The sequence below is a fragment of the Mangifera indica genome, chromosome 18 (genome assembly GCF_011075055.1).
Source record: "Mangifera indica cultivar Alphonso chromosome 18, CATAS_Mindica_2.1, whole genome shotgun sequence".
Taxonomy (NCBI): domain Eukaryota; kingdom Viridiplantae; phylum Streptophyta; class Magnoliopsida; order Sapindales; family Anacardiaceae; genus Mangifera; species Mangifera indica.
The window spans coordinates 8,580,251-8,601,956 of record NC_058154.1 but is presented as its reverse complement, the minus strand read 5'-3'; the positions used below and the strand labels follow the sequence as shown (position 1 = coordinate 8,601,956).

The 21,706-nt window shown below is 30.4% G+C and overlaps 1 protein-coding gene across 1 annotated transcript; it reads left to right on the top strand.

The window, feature by feature from the left end:
- The first annotated feature begins 11,590 nt into the window (after positions 1-11,590).
- LOC123201281 (endochitinase B-like) lies at positions 11,591-13,262 on the top strand. Its single transcript, XM_044616716.1, has 2 exons — positions 11,591-12,061; positions 12,692-13,262. The coding sequence occupies exons 1-2, from the start codon at positions 11,635-11,637 to the stop codon at positions 13,093-13,095; spliced, it is 831 nt and encodes a 276-aa protein (XP_044472651.1). The 5' UTR covers positions 11,591-11,634; the 3' UTR covers positions 13,096-13,262.
- The last annotated feature ends 8,444 nt before the right edge of the window (positions 13,263-21,706 follow it).

Genomic DNA, 21,706 nt, shown 5'->3' with positions numbered 1-21,706 from the left:
ATCTCTCATGATTCTTCTCTCACGTGCTACAATTGTCATGGTTTCAGACATGTCTCAAAGGAGTGCCTTTCCCCATGGATGCAAGATACTCATACTTTAAATCAACTTGTAGCTTGACCTTGTAACAACCTTGCCACGTCCTTCGGTACTTCGAAATCATAGGTTGTTGATTTTGGCACTACTCATCACTTGACCAATGACATGGCAAACTTGGCCATTCACTTTGAATACATAAGGCTAGAAGAACTTGTTAGTTCCAAATTACTCATATTAGTTCCAACATGTTTTCTCTAAATTCTAAACCATTTTCTTTTCAAAATATTGTCTATGTTCTATTTGCCTATCAAAATTTACTTTTCGTTAATGCATTTACTTGTACTAATCATGTTTCTTTGGAATTTTTTCCTAACCATTTTTTAATTAAGGATTTGGCATCTCTAGCGATCCTGTCTAGGGGCTCGAGTAATAAAGAGTTATATTCTCTTTGTTTGGATCTATTTAAGTATTCTTTTGGTGGTTACAACGCCTTTTCTTCTGCCTTGTCCGTCAGGCATGTACGTCTTTGACATGCTTCCATCCCCACTATTAAGCATGCCTTGCAACAAATCGATATTAATTTTGTTAATGATATTCATACTTGTTGTCATGCTTGTAGCACTAGCAAATCCTTTTGATTACTATTTCCTTCTTTTAATTTCAATGTTTATGCTCCTTTAGAATTAATTTGTTTAGACGTTTAAGGCCTTGCGCCCATTTCTTCAATAAATGGTGTCATTTATTATGTCTTTTTGTTTTTAATGATCATTTCAGCAAATATTCATGGATATATTTTATTAAGTGCAAATTTGAGGTCTTCAATTGTTTCATTAAATTTCATTGCATTATTGAAAAATATTTTGGTTGCCTTATTAAAAGTTTTTAGTCTGACTAAGGTGGTGAATTTCAGACCATGAAATGTTATCTTGTTGATCATGGCATTTCCCAATGGCGCTCGTGCCCATACATGCTAGAACAAAATGGTTGTGCTGATAGAAAACATCACCATATTGTTAAAATTGGTTTTGCTCTCTTAAATCATGCTAATTTGCCTATGCAATTTTGGGACTATACATTTGATGTTGTCGTTTACATGATCAACCATCTCCTTACCCCCCGTCTCGACCATCTGTTGTCGTACCAAAAATTATTTTGTCAAAAATCTAATTATGCGCAACTTAAAATTTTTTATTGTGCTTGCTACCCTTGGTTGCATCCATATGTCATAATTAAATTATTTCCTTATTCCAAACTATGTTTTTTCTTAGTTATCATAAGGTTTATAAAAGGATAACTTTGTTTTGACACTATTGATACCAAAATCTACTAATCACGACATGTTCTTATTTATGAACAGGTTTTTCCTTTCAAAGGATCAAATGGCGATGGCGCTAACATCAACACCTCCTCCAATAACCTAAATTATATTAACCCGCCTATAATCAGACAACTTCGTTATCCTTTGTATACCTCTATAGTCAACACAACATTCTTTCACCCACTAATGTCTACTCTGGCCTAGGGATGGCAATTTGGATCTGATTTTAGGGTTTCAACCCTCCCTAACCCTAACGGGGAGGGGATTCTCCGATAAAAAACGGGGAAAGGGGCGGGGATAGGGATGAAAAAAATCTCTGTAATCGGGGACAGGGATACATATGTCCCCGCCCCGCCCCTTAAATCTAATATATTAATATAATTTTTTTTGAACTATTAAATTCTATAAACTTTTACATTATAATTTATTAAAATCACAACTTTAATTTTACTAATTTTTGAACTATTAATCTAATATATTAAAAAAACCTCAGAATCTTATTATCATAAAATGCAAATGCACCAAATTAATTAAATTTAATGTTATTACAAAATTACCCTAAATCACATACATATTTACTAAAAACTATAATTTTAATAATTTTTATTACAAAATTGCCACCCATCTTTTAACCTTAAATCTAAATCCCCTTTTCCTTCCATTTTTCACTCCATAGCCACACACTCCCTCTCCTAACCAAAGCTTCCATTTTTCACTCCACAGCTACACTGCGCACTCCCTCTCCCAGCCAAAGCTTTTTTGTCTTGTAGTTGGAGGTAAGCTTCTTCCTTCCATGATTGCACTGGCATGCAAGGACTTTTGATATAAATATATTTCCTTCAACATTTTTTTTCCCAAAAAAAGAATAATTTATATAGTTTCCTGGGTGCCACATAGAAATTATTCTTGGAAAAGAAAAAATTTCCTTAGGTGTGTAATAGAAGCTCTAATTGTTGTGCAATCTATATCTTTTTCAACTGCTTTGGTTTTTTGCTTGCTGGATTTTGTTTTTATTTTATCTAATTATGCTTATAATTCCTTTATATTATGATGTTACCCATGTAAACATTTCAACTTTTAACAGTGGAGCAACTAATTGTTTGATGTGCATTAAATCCACTTGTAAGATATCAGGAGCATATAAATTTAAAAGGGCAAAAATAAGAGAGGAAAAGTGAAGTTCTGATGACAAGTTACCCTGATACAAGGCCAAACAATAATAGCTATTACTGTTAGTTTTAATTGCAATGAGGTGGGTTTTATTCAATTGAGTGAAAAATCATTTAGGGTAGTCATTTTTTAAACATTGCTTTAAGAAAGACATTGGTAATTTTAAATAAAGGATATACAAGTAACTGTATCTTTTTCACATTAAAGTAAAAAATTTAAAGTGAGCCACTAAATGATAATCTCATCTTTACAATGAGTTTATCATAGAGATTGATAGATTTTACTAACAAAATTGTATTTTTGAACTTAGTTTTAGCAAAAGTAAAGTTTATTGATTGTGATTCGCATTATGAGTTTTAATATTTATGTTCTATATTAACTTGTATTTTAAATTTTGGACTATTTGATAGGAATGTCTACTGAAAACTCTTTGGTTAATAAAAGAAAAAATATTAAAGATGTTAACATGCAAAATTCTCAATCTTTTAAAAAACTAACATCTTCTGAAAGTGGTCATTATACTGCAACTCCAGTAGGAAGTAATCAAATGCAATTGTTCGTTGATGAAATTAATAAATCAAGTTAGGAGTTGGATAGTCCTTGTTCAAGCCCTCTTCAGAATGCACCTGACAACTCTTTTGTTACTGATCCTGCTGGAAGGTGTAAATCAATTGTATGACAACATTTTAAGAAAGTGAAGGTTGATGGAAAAGACAAAGCGGAGTGTAACTATTGCCACAAACAATTGGTTAGTAAGGGAAAAAATGGCACTAGACATTTACATAGTCATCATAAAATTTGTCCAAAGAGAAAATACCATGATGTATCATAGAAGTTGCTTGTGAGATCCCATAGAGAGAATAATAAGTCGACATTATCCATTTATCAATTTGATCAAGAGGCAGGTAGAAAAGACCTTGCAAATATGATTATATTACATGAATATCCTTTAAGCATAGTCGATCATTGTGGGTTTAGGAGATTTTGTAACACCATTCAACCTTTGTTCAAGATGGTCTCTAGAAACACCATTAAGAATGATATAATGAACATTTATGATGTTGAAAAAGGCAAGACAATGAAATTGTTAAACAAAAATTTAGGGATAATTGCAATCACTTGTAATTTGTGGACTACAAGCAACCAAAACAAAGGGTACATGACTATTACAGCCCACTTTATTGATAACAAATGGGAGTTACAAAATAGACTTATAAGGTAATTTTTTTTTTTATGTTTAATGTCTTTTAATATATTTTGTTAATATATATTGTTAATATATACATTCATACATATATATGTATTAAGTAAACGATTTTCTATTTGAATTGTAGGTTTGTTTATGTTCCTGCCCTATATATAAAATATGTGTTTTCTGAGGTACTGGTTGATTGCTTTTATGAGTGGAATATTGATAGAAAATTGTCCACATTGACTGTGGACAATTGTTCCACTAATGATGTAATTATTGATGATATCTTGAATAAATTGCCACGTTCATCACTTATGCTTTATGGTTCATTGTTTCATATGCGTTGTTGTGCTCACATTCTCAATTTAATTGTTCAAGATGGTTTATTTGTAATTAGTGATGGAATTGCAAAGATTTGAGAGAGTGTTTCCTTTTGGAGAGCATCACTGAAAAGGGAGCAAAAATTTGAGGAAACAATCAATCAGTTGGGCATTCAAAGTACAAAGAAGTTGTCTCTTGATTGTAAGAGTCGTTGGAATTCAACTTATCTTATGCTTAATATCACTTTGATTTACAAAGAATTTTTTTTCGGTTAAAGCTTCGTGAGCCACAATATAAATGTTTACCAACGAAGGAAGAATGGGATTTGGCATAAGATATTTGTAGGAAATTGGAAGTATTTTACAATGCCACTCTACTATTCTCTGGTACTAAATTTTCGACTGCAAATGAATATTTTCCTAATTTGTCAAATCAAAATTTATTTGACAAAATAGCTCATGTGTGAGAATGTCATGATAAAGAAGATAGCTGCACAAATGATTGAAAAATTTAACAAGTATTGGAGTGTGATTCATGGTGTTATAGGGGTGGCCATTGTTTTAAACCCTAGATTCAAAATAAAATTGTTAGATTATTTCTTTCCTTTGATATATGGAGATGATGGCAAAGATGAAATAATTAGAATTCAACAATATTATCATGATTTGCTTTATGAATATCAACCAGAGCATGGAAGTAGAACAAGTCAAACTTTGTTTGCTTCATCTCCTTCTTAATCTAGTTTTTGTGGTGATGAAGAGTATCTAGCAAATTTTGATATGTTTATTGAACAAGAATCAAGTAATATCTTGAGAAAGTCAAAACTGGAATGTTATTTAGAGGAGCAACTTCTACCTAGAAGTCCAGACTTTGATATATTGACTTGGTGAAAGTTAAATGGGCCTAAATATCCAACCTTGCAAAGGATTGCTTGAGATATTCTTGCTATTCCAATCTCTACTGTTGCTTCTGAGTCTGCTTTTAGCATTGCTGGAAAGATAATAAGTCCACATCGTAATAGACTTTATTCAGGTACATTGGAGGCATTGATGTTTTCTCAAAATTGGTTATGGGCTGACCTAAAACGTAATAAAATGAATTTTTATCAACTTTAATATAAAGTTAATAATTATTAGATTTTGTCTTTAATTTTTTTTATTTTCTTGAAAGGTGAAGAGTTTTGTTCGACAATCTACAATGATAATGATTCAAAAGATAGTAAGTATTTTTCATTAATCTCTAAAATATTGGTTTTTAAAATATTGCAAGAATTTATTACTTATTTTTTTACGTGCTGTAGTTGATAATTGATGACATGGATTTGAGTTTCACTGTTCAACCTTGATGTTTAACATGTAAGTGGATTTCGATTTTCTAGTATATTTTAATTAGTTTAATATTTTTAATTACAAATTCTTCATTCCACTACTAATTCTCAGATTCTTGGCCTCTGTGGTTGAGATCTCTACATCAACAAGCAGGTTTGGATTACGGATTGAAACATTTGTTTTTTTAATTTTAGAAGGAACACTGATAAAATGATTTTTTTTTTTATGTAACTGGGGGTCTGGTTTATGTTTTTAAACGTCATTCAATGATACTACTGAATAATATACTGAAAGAAACAAATTGTTTCTTGAGATATCTTTAGAATAATACACAGAATTTTGAAATCTCCTCATTTTGACTGTGGTGTAATACTAGCATTCTTTGCTCCTGAAGTACGAGATTGGACATGAATTAGGTAGTTGGTTTGTGTAATTTTTCCATGTTATTTGCACTATATCATTGTCTAAATTGCTGATATAAATTGGATTGAAAGCTGTAGTTGAAGAGGGTAACAACTCAAAGACTGATCACAGCTAAAGCCTGAACACATTAACAGTTGTATTTAGAAACAACGGATAAACAAAACTGAAGAAGGAAAGATGGGCTAATCTTTCTATTAATGTAAATGACTGCATTAGTGTAATGCTTGATTCTTGCATTCGAAGAGAGTTTCAAGCTACAAAAAGGGAAACTAGTAGATGTTTTTATTTTTGTCATACTAAATTGTAAAAATTTTGTCTGTGTTAAAGGTGTTTTTTTTCTTTTCTTCAAAAAGTCAGGTTTTTCGTTTTCATATTAAATTTGATGAGTTTGGAGTTGTTTATTGCATATTCTTTAATGATGTTTGACAACCTTGATTATTGCATATTGTTAGATTTTTCAGTTGTGACATGTATTTTCCTTGAAAAATTTTGCAGAAAAGTAGCAAATAGGCCTAGGGATCCAGCTAACTGGAGTGAGATGGTTGATGTTGTAGCAGCATTGTCTATTCCAGTTATTGCTAATGGCAATGTCTTTGAGTATGATGATTTTTAACGCATTAAAAGTGCCAGATATTGTTTAATTATTTTCTTATTTCTTCAAACTTCATAGTGTGATGGAATTGACAATGTCAATGTATAAAGCAATGATTTGGACATTTAATTATACATATTTTATTTTATATTACAGGAAAATGTGCTTGAAAGATTTAAATATTTTTTATAAAAGGTGGACCATTATATAGAAGTTCTGAGATTTCTTCGATATATTTTTGTTTAATTAATTTCATTCTAATAAAAAAGGTACTCTTTTGTAGTTTTGTAAAATTTATTTATTGATCATTAGAATTATTAATAATGCACCACTGAAGAGTGTATATTCATAAAATATTGAGAAATTAAAATTTATTAACTTAGGTATGGGGAGGGAATAGGGATTGATATCCCCTATGGGGACGGGGACGGGGACGGGGACGGGGATTGATATCCCCTCCCTGCCCCTCTCCGTTGCCATCCCTACTCTGGCCTCTACCAACCACCATATGGACACATCGAGATTGGATTTAGTTGTTGATCTTTCTCAATATGCTTATCAACCAATGCCTAACCACCTTTAAATGCCTCTACCACCAGACAATAATATTCACCTTTTGGTTACTTGATCAAAGTTAGGGTTGTTGCCACCTAAAATATTCTCTTTTGCCATAAGAGTTCTTGAGTCACCTAATTATTTTACAAAAGCTTTTAAGCACAAAGTCTAGTATGATATGATAAGTGATGAAATTGACAACCTTTTATCTTAAGGCATTAAGGACCTGATTCCTCAAGAAGAGCCCTCCAATTTAGTTGGCAATAAATGGGTGTTTTAGGTTAATAAGAATCCTGATAGTACTATTAATCAATATAAGGTATGTTTTGTTGCAAAATGGTTTCACTAACATCTTGGTATCAACTACTTCAAAATGTTTAGCCTGGTCATTAAGTCATCCACCATTTAGCTTATTTTATCCCTTGCGGTATCCTTTGGTTGGACTATCAAGCAACTGGATGTTTCCAATGCATTCTTACATGGTTGCCTTGATGAAATAGTATACATGGTACAACCTTGAGGTTATGTTGATCCTCTAAAACCTTATCATGTTTGTCATCTCTGTAAGTCTCTTTATGGTCTTAAGTAAGCTTTTAAAGCATAGTCCTCACACCTTACTACTCTCTTATACAAGTTTAACTTCACTGGCTCTAAGGTTGATACCTTCATTTACTATTATCCCCAAGGGAACCATAAGGCTTATTATCTCATCTATGTGGATGATCTTATCCTTATAGGTGCAATACCATTTTTCTGACTAATGTTATCTAATAGCTCTAATAGGAAATTGTTCTTAAGGACCTTAGTCAACGAACTTATTTTCTCGGTGTGGAGGTTAATTGGTTATCTGATGGACTTTTGTTGTCTCAAGAGGAATATATTTTAGATATTTTATGTAAAACAAACATGAGAACCGCAAAATCAGTCTCCACTCTTTCATGTCCCGCCCTCTAATTTGCTCATAAAGATTTTGAAGCCTTTGGTGATCTTACATTATATCGCCAAATGGTTGGTTGCTTACAATACCTATGTATCACTATACCTGACATCATTTTCTTTATCAATCAAGTGGCGCAATACATGTATCAACCATGTATGTCTCACTAGCAAGGTGTCAAACAGATCCTCCATTATTTAGATGGCATTATTAGTTATGGCTTACCTCTTTGCAAATTAAGTACCTTTGATTTAGTAGGATATAGTGATGTCGATTGGGGTGACAATTTGGATGACCAGAAAAGCACTATTGGGTTTATAGTCTACTTTGGCTCTAATATAATTTCCTAAACTTCTCGTAAACAATGGATTGTGGCTTAGTCATTAACTGATGTTAAGTAAAGGGTAGTTGCTACATATGCCTAAAAAATTATATGACTCAAATCTCTACTCTATGAAATAGGTTTTCCTCTTAGATCGCCTCTAACTATTTGGTGTGATAATTTATCTGCCACTTATCTCACTATAAACTCTATTTTCCATTCATGATCTAAGCACCTAGAGATTGACTTCCATTTTGTTCAAGATCAAGTTCAACAAGGGCTCCTCAAGGTGCGATGTTTGTCCTCCATCTATTAGACTGTAGATATCCTAACTAAGTCATTGTCTAAACCTAGGTTTAACATGTTAATCGACAAGCTGACAATTTTTCCAAAACTTGTTCAACTTGAGAGAGGGTGATATGAACAACTCATGCTAACTCACATAGACATATATAGTGTCATATATTTTGTTGTATATTGTACAACTCATATATTGGCCATATATTATATTGTATCTCAGCCAACCATATATAGTTTGTTGTATCTCATCCAACCATATATAACTTATATTATATTGGGAGATTAATGTAAATGAAAGTCTTCAAGTACTAATAAGTTTTACAGATTTCAACTTAACTGTTCAAGAGGAGCTTGAACTTTATCCTAATCGAGAAGCCTTGAAGATGAGTGAAATGCCTCGTGTGTTTTAGATCTGTGTGTAATTATTGTCCAGAGAGCATAGGAATTAACTTAGCGATCTTGTATGCTTGTTGATTTGAGCTAAACTTATACTTGCATTTGACATTTTGTTGACCTTATTAGATTTTAAGATTACTAGAATAGGTCATGTGGACGCAAGTTATGTGTGTGGTTGAATCGTGTATAAAATCTTTGTCCCTTTTAATTTTCTATTGATTAACTGTTTTCATTGCGTGCCTAATATTTTTTTGTGAAAAGGAATTATTAATCAAGCTTGTCTTAATTATATGTTTGTTCTCACAAATTGTGTACATAACTAACCTATATCATAATTGATAACAAATTATAGTAGAGAGAATTTTGAATTTGTTATACTTATTTGATCTTTTTAGGGTTAGTTATACCTCATTTGTTTTTTTATGTTTTTGGTTTGTTATTTGTTTTTAAATATCTATCATGTGTTGAAGTTGGTACTCTACAACCAATCTATGTGACAATATAAATCCATAAAAGTTGAATTCATACATTCAAATGACATTTTTTATTTGTAATTGCATATGTTTACATGTGTACTTATATAAATATCCTTAGATCTGTAGAATCATAACGAGGATATCAACATGTAATTTAAATGTAATGACCCTATAAGCACATATGGTAATCAATCTAAAACCGCCCCTAGCTTAGTATTATCTTAACCAAGGGCACATATAATACGATAAGACTATCACGTGTTGAACAATGCAACCAAAAGATAACACCAAATCTCATGTGTCAAGGTTTTTAGTATCGACCTAGTATAACTCATAAGTGTATGTTGACTACATATTTACTAAACTAATGCCCTAGAAGATTTCACATTGATTGTAACCCCAATGTCTATGAAACATATTCCCTAATAGATGGTAGTGTATGTGATTCTTCGATTTGAGATCATTAGAGCATTATATACAATAATCGGTCTAGTTTGACACTAGTTAAATATATCTTTTTTCTTAGGGTTATCAATACAATAGTGGTTGACTATATTGAAAAAATATATCAAGACCATATAGATAAACAAGGAATTCATCACTCTTGGATATGAAAGTAGATATCTCATCTTACTATTTGATCATTACAATATACTAAAAATATATGGTCATAGTAGGAGTAGGTTGATGTCCAATTCATTGTTAACTTTGTCATTGCTCGACTAACTAAACATTATTATCAATGATAATTTGAGATTGACATTATTTATGTGTATCAGCCTTTATGAGATATCTATTGACGAAAAGATTTTAATGCATAGTTTTCGTACCATTAAAAGGTTAACATCAATTTTCTACTAATTCTTTATCAGTTAGGTAGATAACTTTGATGTTTTGTTAGAAGTCGCTCATAGTTTGTGAATAAATTATTGATTAACTGTAGATCAATTATGAATATATTCATTACCAACATATTAGAAAATTTATAGGTCACATACAATAGAAATTGACTGTTATGAGTAAAAAGTTATATCCTTATTACATATAAGGTAAATCACATCCAAACACCATAATTTAGAGTTTTATTGATTAGTAAATATGAATCTAATTATATCACAATAGATATTTTACTCATTATTGAACCTATGTACAAAAAATTAATATATTAAAGATCAAATGATAATAAACCAAAGTTATGAGTTCAACATAACTCATTATTTTACGCATTGGATTTTACTATGAATTCAACATATTCTCATAATTCATTACGAGAAGCCGCCCACCCTGGTTTCATGTTTTCTCCAAAAAACTCTCTCCTTTACATCCAACCAAACCGGATTTCGATGATATATTATATATTTATAATACACATGTTGAGCTACGTGTCAATCTGTATGAACTTTTCATAAAAGAAATAATTTTTCTTGCAATAAAAGTAAATATAATAAATGCTGAGTCTATATAATTATGTACAAGTGAATTCAATGTATGTAGAATTGTTGACTATCCTAGCACCAGTTTCTTACATAAAACGTTCAGGCAGTCTTGCGTGTTGAATTTTCTAACTCTGAAGTCTTTCTCTTGACTTGTACCTATTTGTTACAGTAAGTTTTGTATTAAAATATTTATATATTCTTTATGAAAATAAGATTTCACCGTCCATTTATATTGTGTTAATTTGAGTTTTAAGATAAATAATTCTCAACTCTAATCTAATTTTAATGAAAATTGTATTAAATTTTTTTCATTTTAAACAATCTAAATTATATTCGAATTGATATAATATAATCTAAATTTATATAAAATTATTTATTATTTTTTGATTTCATCATTATATTACTTTAATATATTATTATTAAAATATATAATAGAATATCCTGACATGTTTATAAATAATTTAAAGACATAAAATATATTTATTAAAAGAATAATTAGATACACAGATGATATATTATTATAAAAATAAATATTAATTTATATACTTAATTGTATCTCTAAAATATGTATACATAATTTTTTTTATGACATCTTTTTAATATCTTTGATGGCTGCGGAACAATTTTACGCCACTAATCGAGGGCGAATCGTAGATATTCAACAAGACTTTCCAAGATGATTACATCCCTAACTTTTGATGTTTTCTTGACAAGTCTATCACCATTTCTGACCGTTAAACTTCCCCAACACTCTATAAATAGCTACCTGTCTCCACTAAATTTTCACACATCAACAATCCTTTCTCTCTTTCTCATTCATCACCCAGCCCTCATGGCTCTCAACATGAGAAAAGATTTACTCATACTTGCTCTGTTAGGCCTTTTTGCCTTGTCCATTATTCCCAAAAATGTGATGTCCCAAAACTGTGGCTGTGCTGCAAACTTGTGCTGCAGTGAGCATGGTTACTGCGGCACCGGCGATGCCTACTGCGGCAAGGGGTGCAAGGAGGGTCCTTGTAGCTCAACGACATCTCCCACACCAAGCAGTGGTGGTACTGTTGCCAGTATTGTTACAGCTGATTTCTTTGATGGGATAAAGAATCAAGCTGAAGATGCAAGCTGTGTTGGAAAGAGCTTCTATACAAGAGACGGATTTCTTAATGCTGCCAATTCGTTTCCCGAATTTGGATCAGGCTCTGCTGATGAATCCAAACGTGAGATTGCTGCTTTTTTTGCTCATGTTACTCATGAAACTGGACGTAAGTTAATTTCATCTCTCTTTTACTTGCATCAATCTATTCTTCAGCATAAAATATCGGTATTAATAATAACATTAACTATAAGGGAACAAGTTTGTAGCCATGGAAAGAGATATTAGCTATATCAAACTATCATACTCATAAATCTTAAATCTCATATTTTTCATATAGTTTGAAGATAGAAAAATGTAACTTGATTGATTATATTTTGAAATGCATAAAATATGAAGACAATTGATAAAGAATTTAGAAAATGTTGATTTCTCTCCCTTTAACTCTTGTTTTCATAATAATGGATAAAAAATACTTACGTTTTATTATTGGGTAGATTTTTTCTATTGTTAGGTGTAGAGGATAGAGAGAGGGGATCAACTCTTATTTATAGAGTTGATTGAAACTTTCTATCAAAAATTATGTTCTTATAAAAAATTATATTGTTTCATTTGTAAAGAGTTTCACTTTTTCATTATACGAATTATATCTTTACATTATCCAATAGATATTAAGTATTGAAAATCTTATTAAATATTAATTATTTTATCAAATAAATATAATTATACTTGATAAAATAAATTTTTAATATTACGAGAGTCATAAATCTTACAGAAAAAATGTTACTTCATTTTGCAGATTTATGCTACACTGAAGAGATCGACAAGTCAAACGACTATTGCGACCCATTATACAACCAATACCCCTGTGTCACCGGAAAGAAGTACTACGGCCGAGGACCTCTGCAGATAACCTGGAACTACAACTATGGAGCCTGTGGAAAAGACGTGGGGTTCGACGGACTCAATGCCCCAGAAACAGTGTCCAACGACCCTGCTGTCTCCTTCAAGGCTGCCTTGTGGTTCTGGATGACCAATGTTCACTCAGTTGTGAACCAAGGCTTTGGGGCAACCATTCAGAAAATTAATGGCGCCCTTGAATGTGGCGGCAAGCAGCCTGAAAAAGTTAACGCTCGTATTGGATATTACAAAGATTATTGCAGCAAATTTGGTGTGGATCCTGGCCAGAATCTTTCATGCTAGATTCTTAAGAGCTTTTCGAGTGAACTATTTCAAGCTTGGTGATGAAATAATGTCATAAAAAAGTTGTTTTATTAAACAACTTGTTTGAGTAATAATCTGTGGGAATTTTATGTAACTCGAGTGAAATAATGAAATAAAGTTGAATAATAAAGGGGAAGACCCATATGTTTAGCTTAATTTGTATCTCTTATTTATTTTCTTCCACTTTCTTTTCAATAAAATAAATATAAATATAAATATATATATATATATATATATATATATATATATATATATATATATATATATATATATTATTGGAGACTCAAATAAATCGAAAGAAAAAAGAGTGTCACATCAATAAATTTGAGTAAAGTGAGCGATATATAATTATGTGGATAATATAAATTTTAATTTTCATACTTGTAAATTCAATATATATTTTTGACATATATATATATATATATAACTCAACTATGTAACCCTAAGATGAAATATTGATGAGGTATATGGATAAAATATTTACACTATGAAAATATTCTATATAAGTTAAGAATTATTATTAATTTTTTAATTAATGATTAATTATTTAAGTGACAATAAAAGACAGATTATTTAATTAATAATAATAAATTTGACACTATACTTTAATTTTTAATTTTTACGGTAAATATAATTATTCTAGCTAGAAAATAAAAATTTACATACTGATCAACTTCGGTCGATGGTGGTCAACTATGGTAAAATGTGATCAACACAAAAAATTTCTCTATGGCTGTCCTTCTTAAGGTTCATTTTGACAGCCATTTTCTTTGGAGTAGCAACATCTTCGTATTGGGTATGTACAGTTAAAAAAATGGCATATGTCTTCCTTTGCTTTTAGGCGGGCTCTTAGATTTGTTGTTAGTTGCCTAGCATTTTGTTTGATCTATCTCTTGAACTCTATATTTCTAAGAACTTATATAGGCCTTCAAGAGTGGTTCCTTAGAGTTGGCTATGGTGTTCTCCTCTTGTTTTGCCTGCTGAGTTGTTTTGCCCGTTGGCGTTGTTCTATTTTGATTAGCTAACCTCCCTTTTTAAGGGTTGGTTGAGTTTAGGTTATCTCCAGTGACCTTCTTTGCGTTATTTTTTACTATTCATTTTTAAAATTTTATATTTATACAATGGTTTGAACTTTTAAGGATGTTAGGTTAGTACAATAGGAAAAAAAACTAAATAAACAAATTAATAAACCATTTTAATTAAGGGTAGAAAGGTTTCTTTCCATAATTATTTCATAGATATGGAAGGAAATGGAGAAGTGACCAGCGGATAGCACCTTGATATTGTTAAGATTGGCCTAGATTAACAAGGCGGCTAGTCTCTAATGAAATTAGAGAACATGTTGAATTTATACTTTAATTCAGAACTCCCAGTGATTAATCTAGCCCCTCAAACTTCGGATTATTATCATTGGATCCCCGATGTATTAGTTCCTTACACTTTCTTTAAATAATGAATAAGACATTCATCATGATATGATTGTATTTGTGTTACTCATTAAAAAGAGCTTAAATCCATAGTTTATGGGTGTGATTCACTTTATATGTAATAAATATATAATTTTTTTATTATGCGTGACTTATAGATTCTTTATTACATTGGTATTAAATAAATTTGCTATTAATCTACAAGTAATTAACTATTTATTCACAAATTATAAGTAGTCTACAACAAAACATCATAACTATACAAACAATAGAGAATCACCAGAAGGATGTCGTTAACCTTTTAATAGTACATTTCTTGTGCATTCAAATTCGTTTCTTTAACAAATATCATATCAAGGTTAAGACACATAAATAGTGTCTATCTTGTATTATTTTTAATATTAATATTTGGTTATTCAAGCAACACCAAAGATAACATTGAATCAGATATCAACCTGTTTTTACTATGACCATAGAATATTAGTATGTTATCATAACCAAATGACATTATGAGAATATGTTCTCATGTCTAAAAGTGATTAATCCCTTATTGATCCATCATAGTTTTGATATAATACTCGACATAGGTAACAACTATCGTATTGATAACCCTAAAAAAATTCTACATTAGGTTAGTCTCAAACTAAGCAGATTGGTGCACATGTATGCTTCGGTTATCTCAAATTGAAGGATCACATGAACCATCTTCTGCGGTTGCTATCTATGTGAAATTCTCTAACAGGTTAGTCTAGTTAATATTCAATTGACATGCACCAATATGTTGTACTAGGTTGACACCAATAACCTCAACATATGAGACTTGTCACTATTTATTTGTAAGGTCTTTCAATATTACGCTAACTTATTGTATTATCTATGTCCTAGGTTAGAATAATACTAAGGGTATCGACACTTTTAGATTGGCCACCCTCACATTTTTCTCTCTCTAACACTATCATACTCATTCCTCCACATAGGCTAGCACCTGTAAGACTCTCTCTAATAATCTTTGCATTACATATACGTCGTAAAGCCAATGTGTGGATGAGTAGGGCTTCATTATTCTGACAAAAGAAGCAAAAACAATTTCAAAATGAGTTCAACCTAGTGGAGCTATGTCCTAGGTTAGAATAATAGTAAGGCTACAGACATTTTTAGATTGGACACCTTCATATTTTTCTCTCCCTAATATTATCATTCTCATTCCTTCACACATGCTAGCATCCGTTTGACTCTACCTAATAATCTTCACACCACATATACATTGTAAAGACCATGTGTGGATGAGTAGGGTCTCGTTATTCTAATGAAAGAAGCAAAAACAAATTCAAATGAATTCAACCTAGTGGAGCCTCCAAATGCAAGCATCAGGACAATTTCTTTTATTATTATATGTATAATAATACCCTTGATCCAAGGGTCACCACTACAAAAGATGCTAGCTTTAGCAAGATAAACAATAAGGAGGAGATAATATTCAATAGTTGTAAGTGTTTTTTTTCATAATTCTAGCAATTAATTATTTATACTCTCGTTAAAACTAAACAAATTTATGACTTCAACAATGAGAAAATGGTCGTTAAAAGTTTATTTTTAATCCATAAACAAATTTTAACGAAAGAAAAAAAATCTCATTATTGATCTTCATTATAGCTTCCTTCCTTAATACAAAGCCCTTTTTTTATTTTTTGTAGTGCATCGGTTTTAAATTTAAAAAATTTGCTTTCCGCTGCCAATTGTGTTTTTTGAATTTATTAAAACCCCTTCAGTTGATGGATCAGAATTAACCGCACTAATTGAGGAGGTCTCAGAATCTTATAATTGGTTTTAGACTTGAGTTGATTTGTAGTATGCCTAATTCCATATCTTTGGTTATCATCTTTTAGCTATGAGATCGAATCTCATTTTCTACAGGTAGAATGATATGTTTCATGCACAGAATAAAAAAAAGACAGTTTCAATGGCCATAAGACATTTCATCACTTTGTTGAATATATATTAAAAAAATAATATCACATACATCCCTCAAATATAAATATTTTTTTCCTTCACCAACTTGGATATCAATCACTTAGACCATATCTTCCATTCAAATTAAAAACCATAAACCTAAATCACACAATTTCCAAAAACTAAAATAGTGCTCTCTAATACGATCTTGACTAAATTCAAAATTGGGATGGCATTCTTGACTTGACTGGCTTGAATCGCACCGTCTTATGTGTGATAATTGTTAAATCATGTAATAGGAATCGGCCAAAATCACATTTGAGATAGTATAATCCAATTTGATCACACTTAGCTAAGACAATATAATTTAGGTCAAATCACACTCTTTTGTGCACATTGTCAATCAGATAGCATCATCCTAAGTATGATCTGACTCGTACCATCCCAGGTGAGATTTGAGCCAAATTAAACTATCATGGGTGTTATTTGGTTTAGTTCACACCTAGTTAGCTTACTGACGGTAAATATCACTAGTGACTTCTTTGATTTTATTATTTTAATTTAAATAATTGCACTACTCTGGGCTAGTGACTATTTGTTTGCACTAAATAAGAATACTGTATTACTTTAACAACTACATTTGTATTAATTAAATAATTAAAACATATAGAAGAAGAAAGAGGTACAACTAATTCGCTAAACAAATTGATTAATCGAGATTTTTCAGCCTTCTAATACTCTCATTTTGAGCTAGTGGCCCGGGCCTCTGGGGCTGGGACCTGAAGCTAGCCGTTGTAGCCAACAGCCCATTGTGAACGTCGTCCTCTCATAGACAGACATCGAATGAATCTCCAAGTGATATGAAGTAGCCAAATCCTCCTGCAAAACCCTTGCAGCCTCTACACCAACATGGCTCGATATGGCTGCCCAGATGACAAAAACGACCAAAATAGCGCTTAGATTTCTGGAATTCATCTCTACGAACTCACAAAATGTCGCTGGAAATTGAGTTTGTGTAGGAGTTTTGGGTACCTGTATGGATACGTGCTTTGATATAAATGTGAATATGTTGCAAGGCATTTGTAGACGAAAGAGTTTGGACTTGTCAGCTCATAAAGTTGAAAAATATCAGCTAGGGTTTTCTGGTGGGCTTCCAATTTGTGGCTTACGTGTTGACTAGGGAAGCATTGAACTGGTCTTGCTGGCTGAAAGTAAGCAGCTTTTTTTGGTTGGGTAATTAGGTGAAACTAAATTTTGGTAGTCTTATTACTAAGAAATCTTACAATTTTAGATAGTTTGAGTGGTAATATAGGGGCTCGGATTATATTTCAAGATTAAATTATTGATTTATTTATTATAGTGATTAATGATTGATTACTGTTATAAAGTTTTATCTACTTGATGTGATTGGTGTATCTTAAGGGAACAGTTAAATTTTGGTGGGGTTCTTCATTATTTTAAAAAAAAATCCTAACACTTCTAATAAAAGGTTTAAAGATCACTAGACAAAATCGGATTGAGTTTAAACACTTTATGTTAAAAAATGAGAGGAGTGAAGCATGATTCATCCTTGTCTGATTCTTATATTGACAGCCCTTACTAGAAATAAATAATTTTTTATCAAAATAATATCTAATTTAAAAATTTCTATGATCTATGATAAATTTCCAATTTCATTCAAGTAGAAAAATTGACCAAAACCATACAAAATAAAGTCTAATTCATAGGTAAGGTCTCTGTTTTCCTTCAAAAAATGAAAAAAAGTAGGCATTGATTTGATTAGGATGGTGAATTGTTAGGAAGATCAGTTAATTGAACTGTATATATGTTGACCCTCTAATATATATTATATTAATTTACATCCTCAGTCCATGTAATAATAATATGTATGAATCGATATTGTGTGCTTAGCTAGATTTGATCAAATTTATGAAAATTTTCAAATCAAACTATAAAAAACGGTCGGATGAAATTTCAAACTAAACTAAAACAGACTATTTATATTTTAAACCAAACTGAAAAATTATAATTTAATATGTTTTGAATTTTTTTTGGGTCTATAATAAACTAAGTAACAAGATATCAAAACAACAACATCAACAACAATAATGAGCAAAAGTACAAACAAATTCTTCTTCTCCCACCAACTATACTTAAACTCTTATATTTAATTAAAAAAATAAAAATCCTAACCCTAATTCCAATAAGTCTCAAATTTGCAATTGCACTCATTACTATTGAATTTAGGATTAGAATCAAATGAAAGTAGCTCAAATGATGCAATTCCATTGAAATTTCAAGTGAAATCACACTAGATTAGTGCAAGTTCTGTGTGATTCCAATTGATCCTGCAATCTAATTCCAGTTGACAAATGTTATAGGTTTTAAATTTTAATTTTTATAAGGGTGAATATATGTTTAATAAAATCTAAATATTAAAATATTATCAATAAAACTATATATACATATTTTTTGTACATAATTTAGATATACAAATTATATGTTATCATATAATTGAATAATTTTGAATTAAATATAAAATAATGTTTAATCACATAATAATACATCATCTGTGTATCAAATTATATACAAAAAAAAATTGTACATATAATATTACTCAAATATTATTTATCTTTATGAGAAATATTTGTCTTTTAAATTTGTTTATCCTAGTGGAATTATTTAATTTAGGTGGGAAACAGTCCCTATATGTACACTTTCCTGTCAGACGTTGACTCTGAGATAACCTAGCCAATTTGTTGCAGCCTGTAGTTCAGTTGCTTTAAGATAGTAAACAGTGAGATAGCAAGTACCAACATGTGTGAATTTTTTGGTATACAAAGCTAAAATCATGGTTGCTTGTACAACTACAAATGTAAAAGAAGTGACACACAAAAACTAGCCACAACATTTCGCCATACTAACATTTGGAACCAAAAAACAAAAGAAAAAAAATTACAAAAGCGACCGTCAAAATGCCTATAATAAAGGAAAAATAGTTACTACAGAGAAGGAAAAAGAGTAATATTATGTGCATATATTTCTAAATATCTAATTAGATATATAAATAATACGATATCATATATAATTAAATATTATTTTATTTTTAATTTAAAATCATTTAATTATTTATCAAAAGACTTATTCTTATCCAAGGTTTAGTCCATTCTTAAACTTCTACTTGTTAAATTTCAAAAACACAAATACCCACTTATCAACTATTAAAGTTAATAAAATATGTTAGTATTAAAGGTATAATTATCATTTAAACAATAAAATTAAAAAAATAAAATTTTATGTTATTTCTCATCTTAGTTTTAAACATTAACAATTTTTCTCTACTCTAAGTTTTGAAAAGTTACATTTTTCTCATTGCTAGGGTTTACTCAAAACTAAAGGTGAGAAAAAATTATTAGTTTTTAAAACTAGGGGGTATGATATAAAATTTTATTTTTTTAATATTACTAGTTAAATAACAACTACATCTTTAATACTAACGGATTTTGTTAACTTTAATGACTGACGGGTGGATATTTGGGTTTTTGAAATGTAGTGGATGAGAGTTTGAGAATAGACTAAATTTTGGGTGGGAATAGGTCTTGACTTTAATGATATAACAACACATAATCGGTATACTCAATTGTATACATCGAAGCAAAAAATGATATTTGATACTTAACTTCAAAAGGATAAGCCCATGCAAAAAAATACTTAATCCATAGTTTCTGAATTTCCATTACCATGCTCATAGATTTACTCATCAAGTGAATTAAATTAACTATGAAAGACGATCTATGTGCTCCCTATGAAGCATATATAATTATGTCACTATAATGTTTATTTTTACATAGGTGGTTGTTTTTATTCAATTCATACCATTCATTTGCTTATTTAAAATTTCTTACATAACACGTTATATAGTTATCCATCTAGCACGGAATGAAGGGGTATGCACGATCGTTGGGTAACTTAAAATTTCATTTCCAATACTTGACCAATTTTCCATAATTATGAATAACTCAAGTAAATGTAAAATGAATAAAATATCCTTGCTACATGCCTATGGGTATTACACATAGACCTAACTCTTTCTCACATTTGATCTTGGGAAATTATAAAAAATGCCCAAAATACCCTATTTCATTAAGCAAAAATGCCCAAATTTACTATTTTCAAGCAAAAATGCCCAAATTCTCTATTTCTAAACAAAAATGCCCATAGTTTTTTTCTAAAATGTCAAAATTACCCCTCCCCTCATCTATTATATGGGAAAATTATAAAAAAATACCCAAAATACCCCTCCATTAAGCAAAAATGCCTAAATTTCCTATTCCTAAGCAAAAATATCAAAATTACCTATCTCCTCATCTATATAAACCTTCCTCGCACACTCTTATTACACACACTTCTCATATCACTCAAACACTCATTCTCACTCTCATTTTTATTCAAGATCAATTAGTAGGGGTTCGTTCAGATGAAAGAAGATCGTATTTCTGAATTCGATTCGAAAAAAGGCTATTCATGGGGAAAAGGTATTTATACCATTCTTAGCCTAAAAACTTAATTTTATTTATTAAATCTAGTTTATATGTTATAATTTAGGGGTTAGATGTAATGTTAGATAAATATGGGGGTTAAATGCAATGTTAGATAAATATGGAGGGTATTTTAATGTTATACAATATATAAAGGATTTAAATAACATGTTAATAATAGATAGGTATACTTTGATACAAGACAACATACAAGGGTGTTAAACAAATAAAGAGATAATTATGAGGGGTCAAATAAAATGTTATTAAAATAGGGGGCATTTTGATAGTAAACATTGTAAGAGCATTATAAATGAAATTTTAGGAATAGTTGATGTATTTTGATATGAGACAACATAAAAGGGTGGTAAATGCAATGTTAGGTAATTATAGGGGCAAAATTAGATATTTAAAAAATATAAGGTATTTTGAAATTACATAATACATGAAGCAAATAAATAATAGGTAAGAGTGGATAGATGTTTTTTGATACAAGAGAACATAAAATAGTGTTGAATGAAAGTTTAGATAATTATAGGGGGTTATATGAAATGTTAAGAAAAACATGGGGGTATTTTGATAATTCATAATATCATGAAGGTTTTACAAACATGTTAAGAATGGATAGATGTATTTTGATAATAGGAAACATACGAGGGTATTAAATAAAATATTAAA

What these genes read in the sequence shown, in the direction of transcription:
- LOC123201281 (XM_044616716.1), top strand. Translation starts at nt 11,635, where the DNA reads ATGGCTCTCAACATGAGAAAAGATTTACTCATACTTGCTCTGTTAGGC. An exon ending in TGTTACTCATGAAACTGGAC is followed by an intron (nt 12,062 to 12,691) that starts GTAAGTTAATTT and finishes TTCATTTTGCAG; the next exon opens with ATTTATGCTACACTGAAGAG.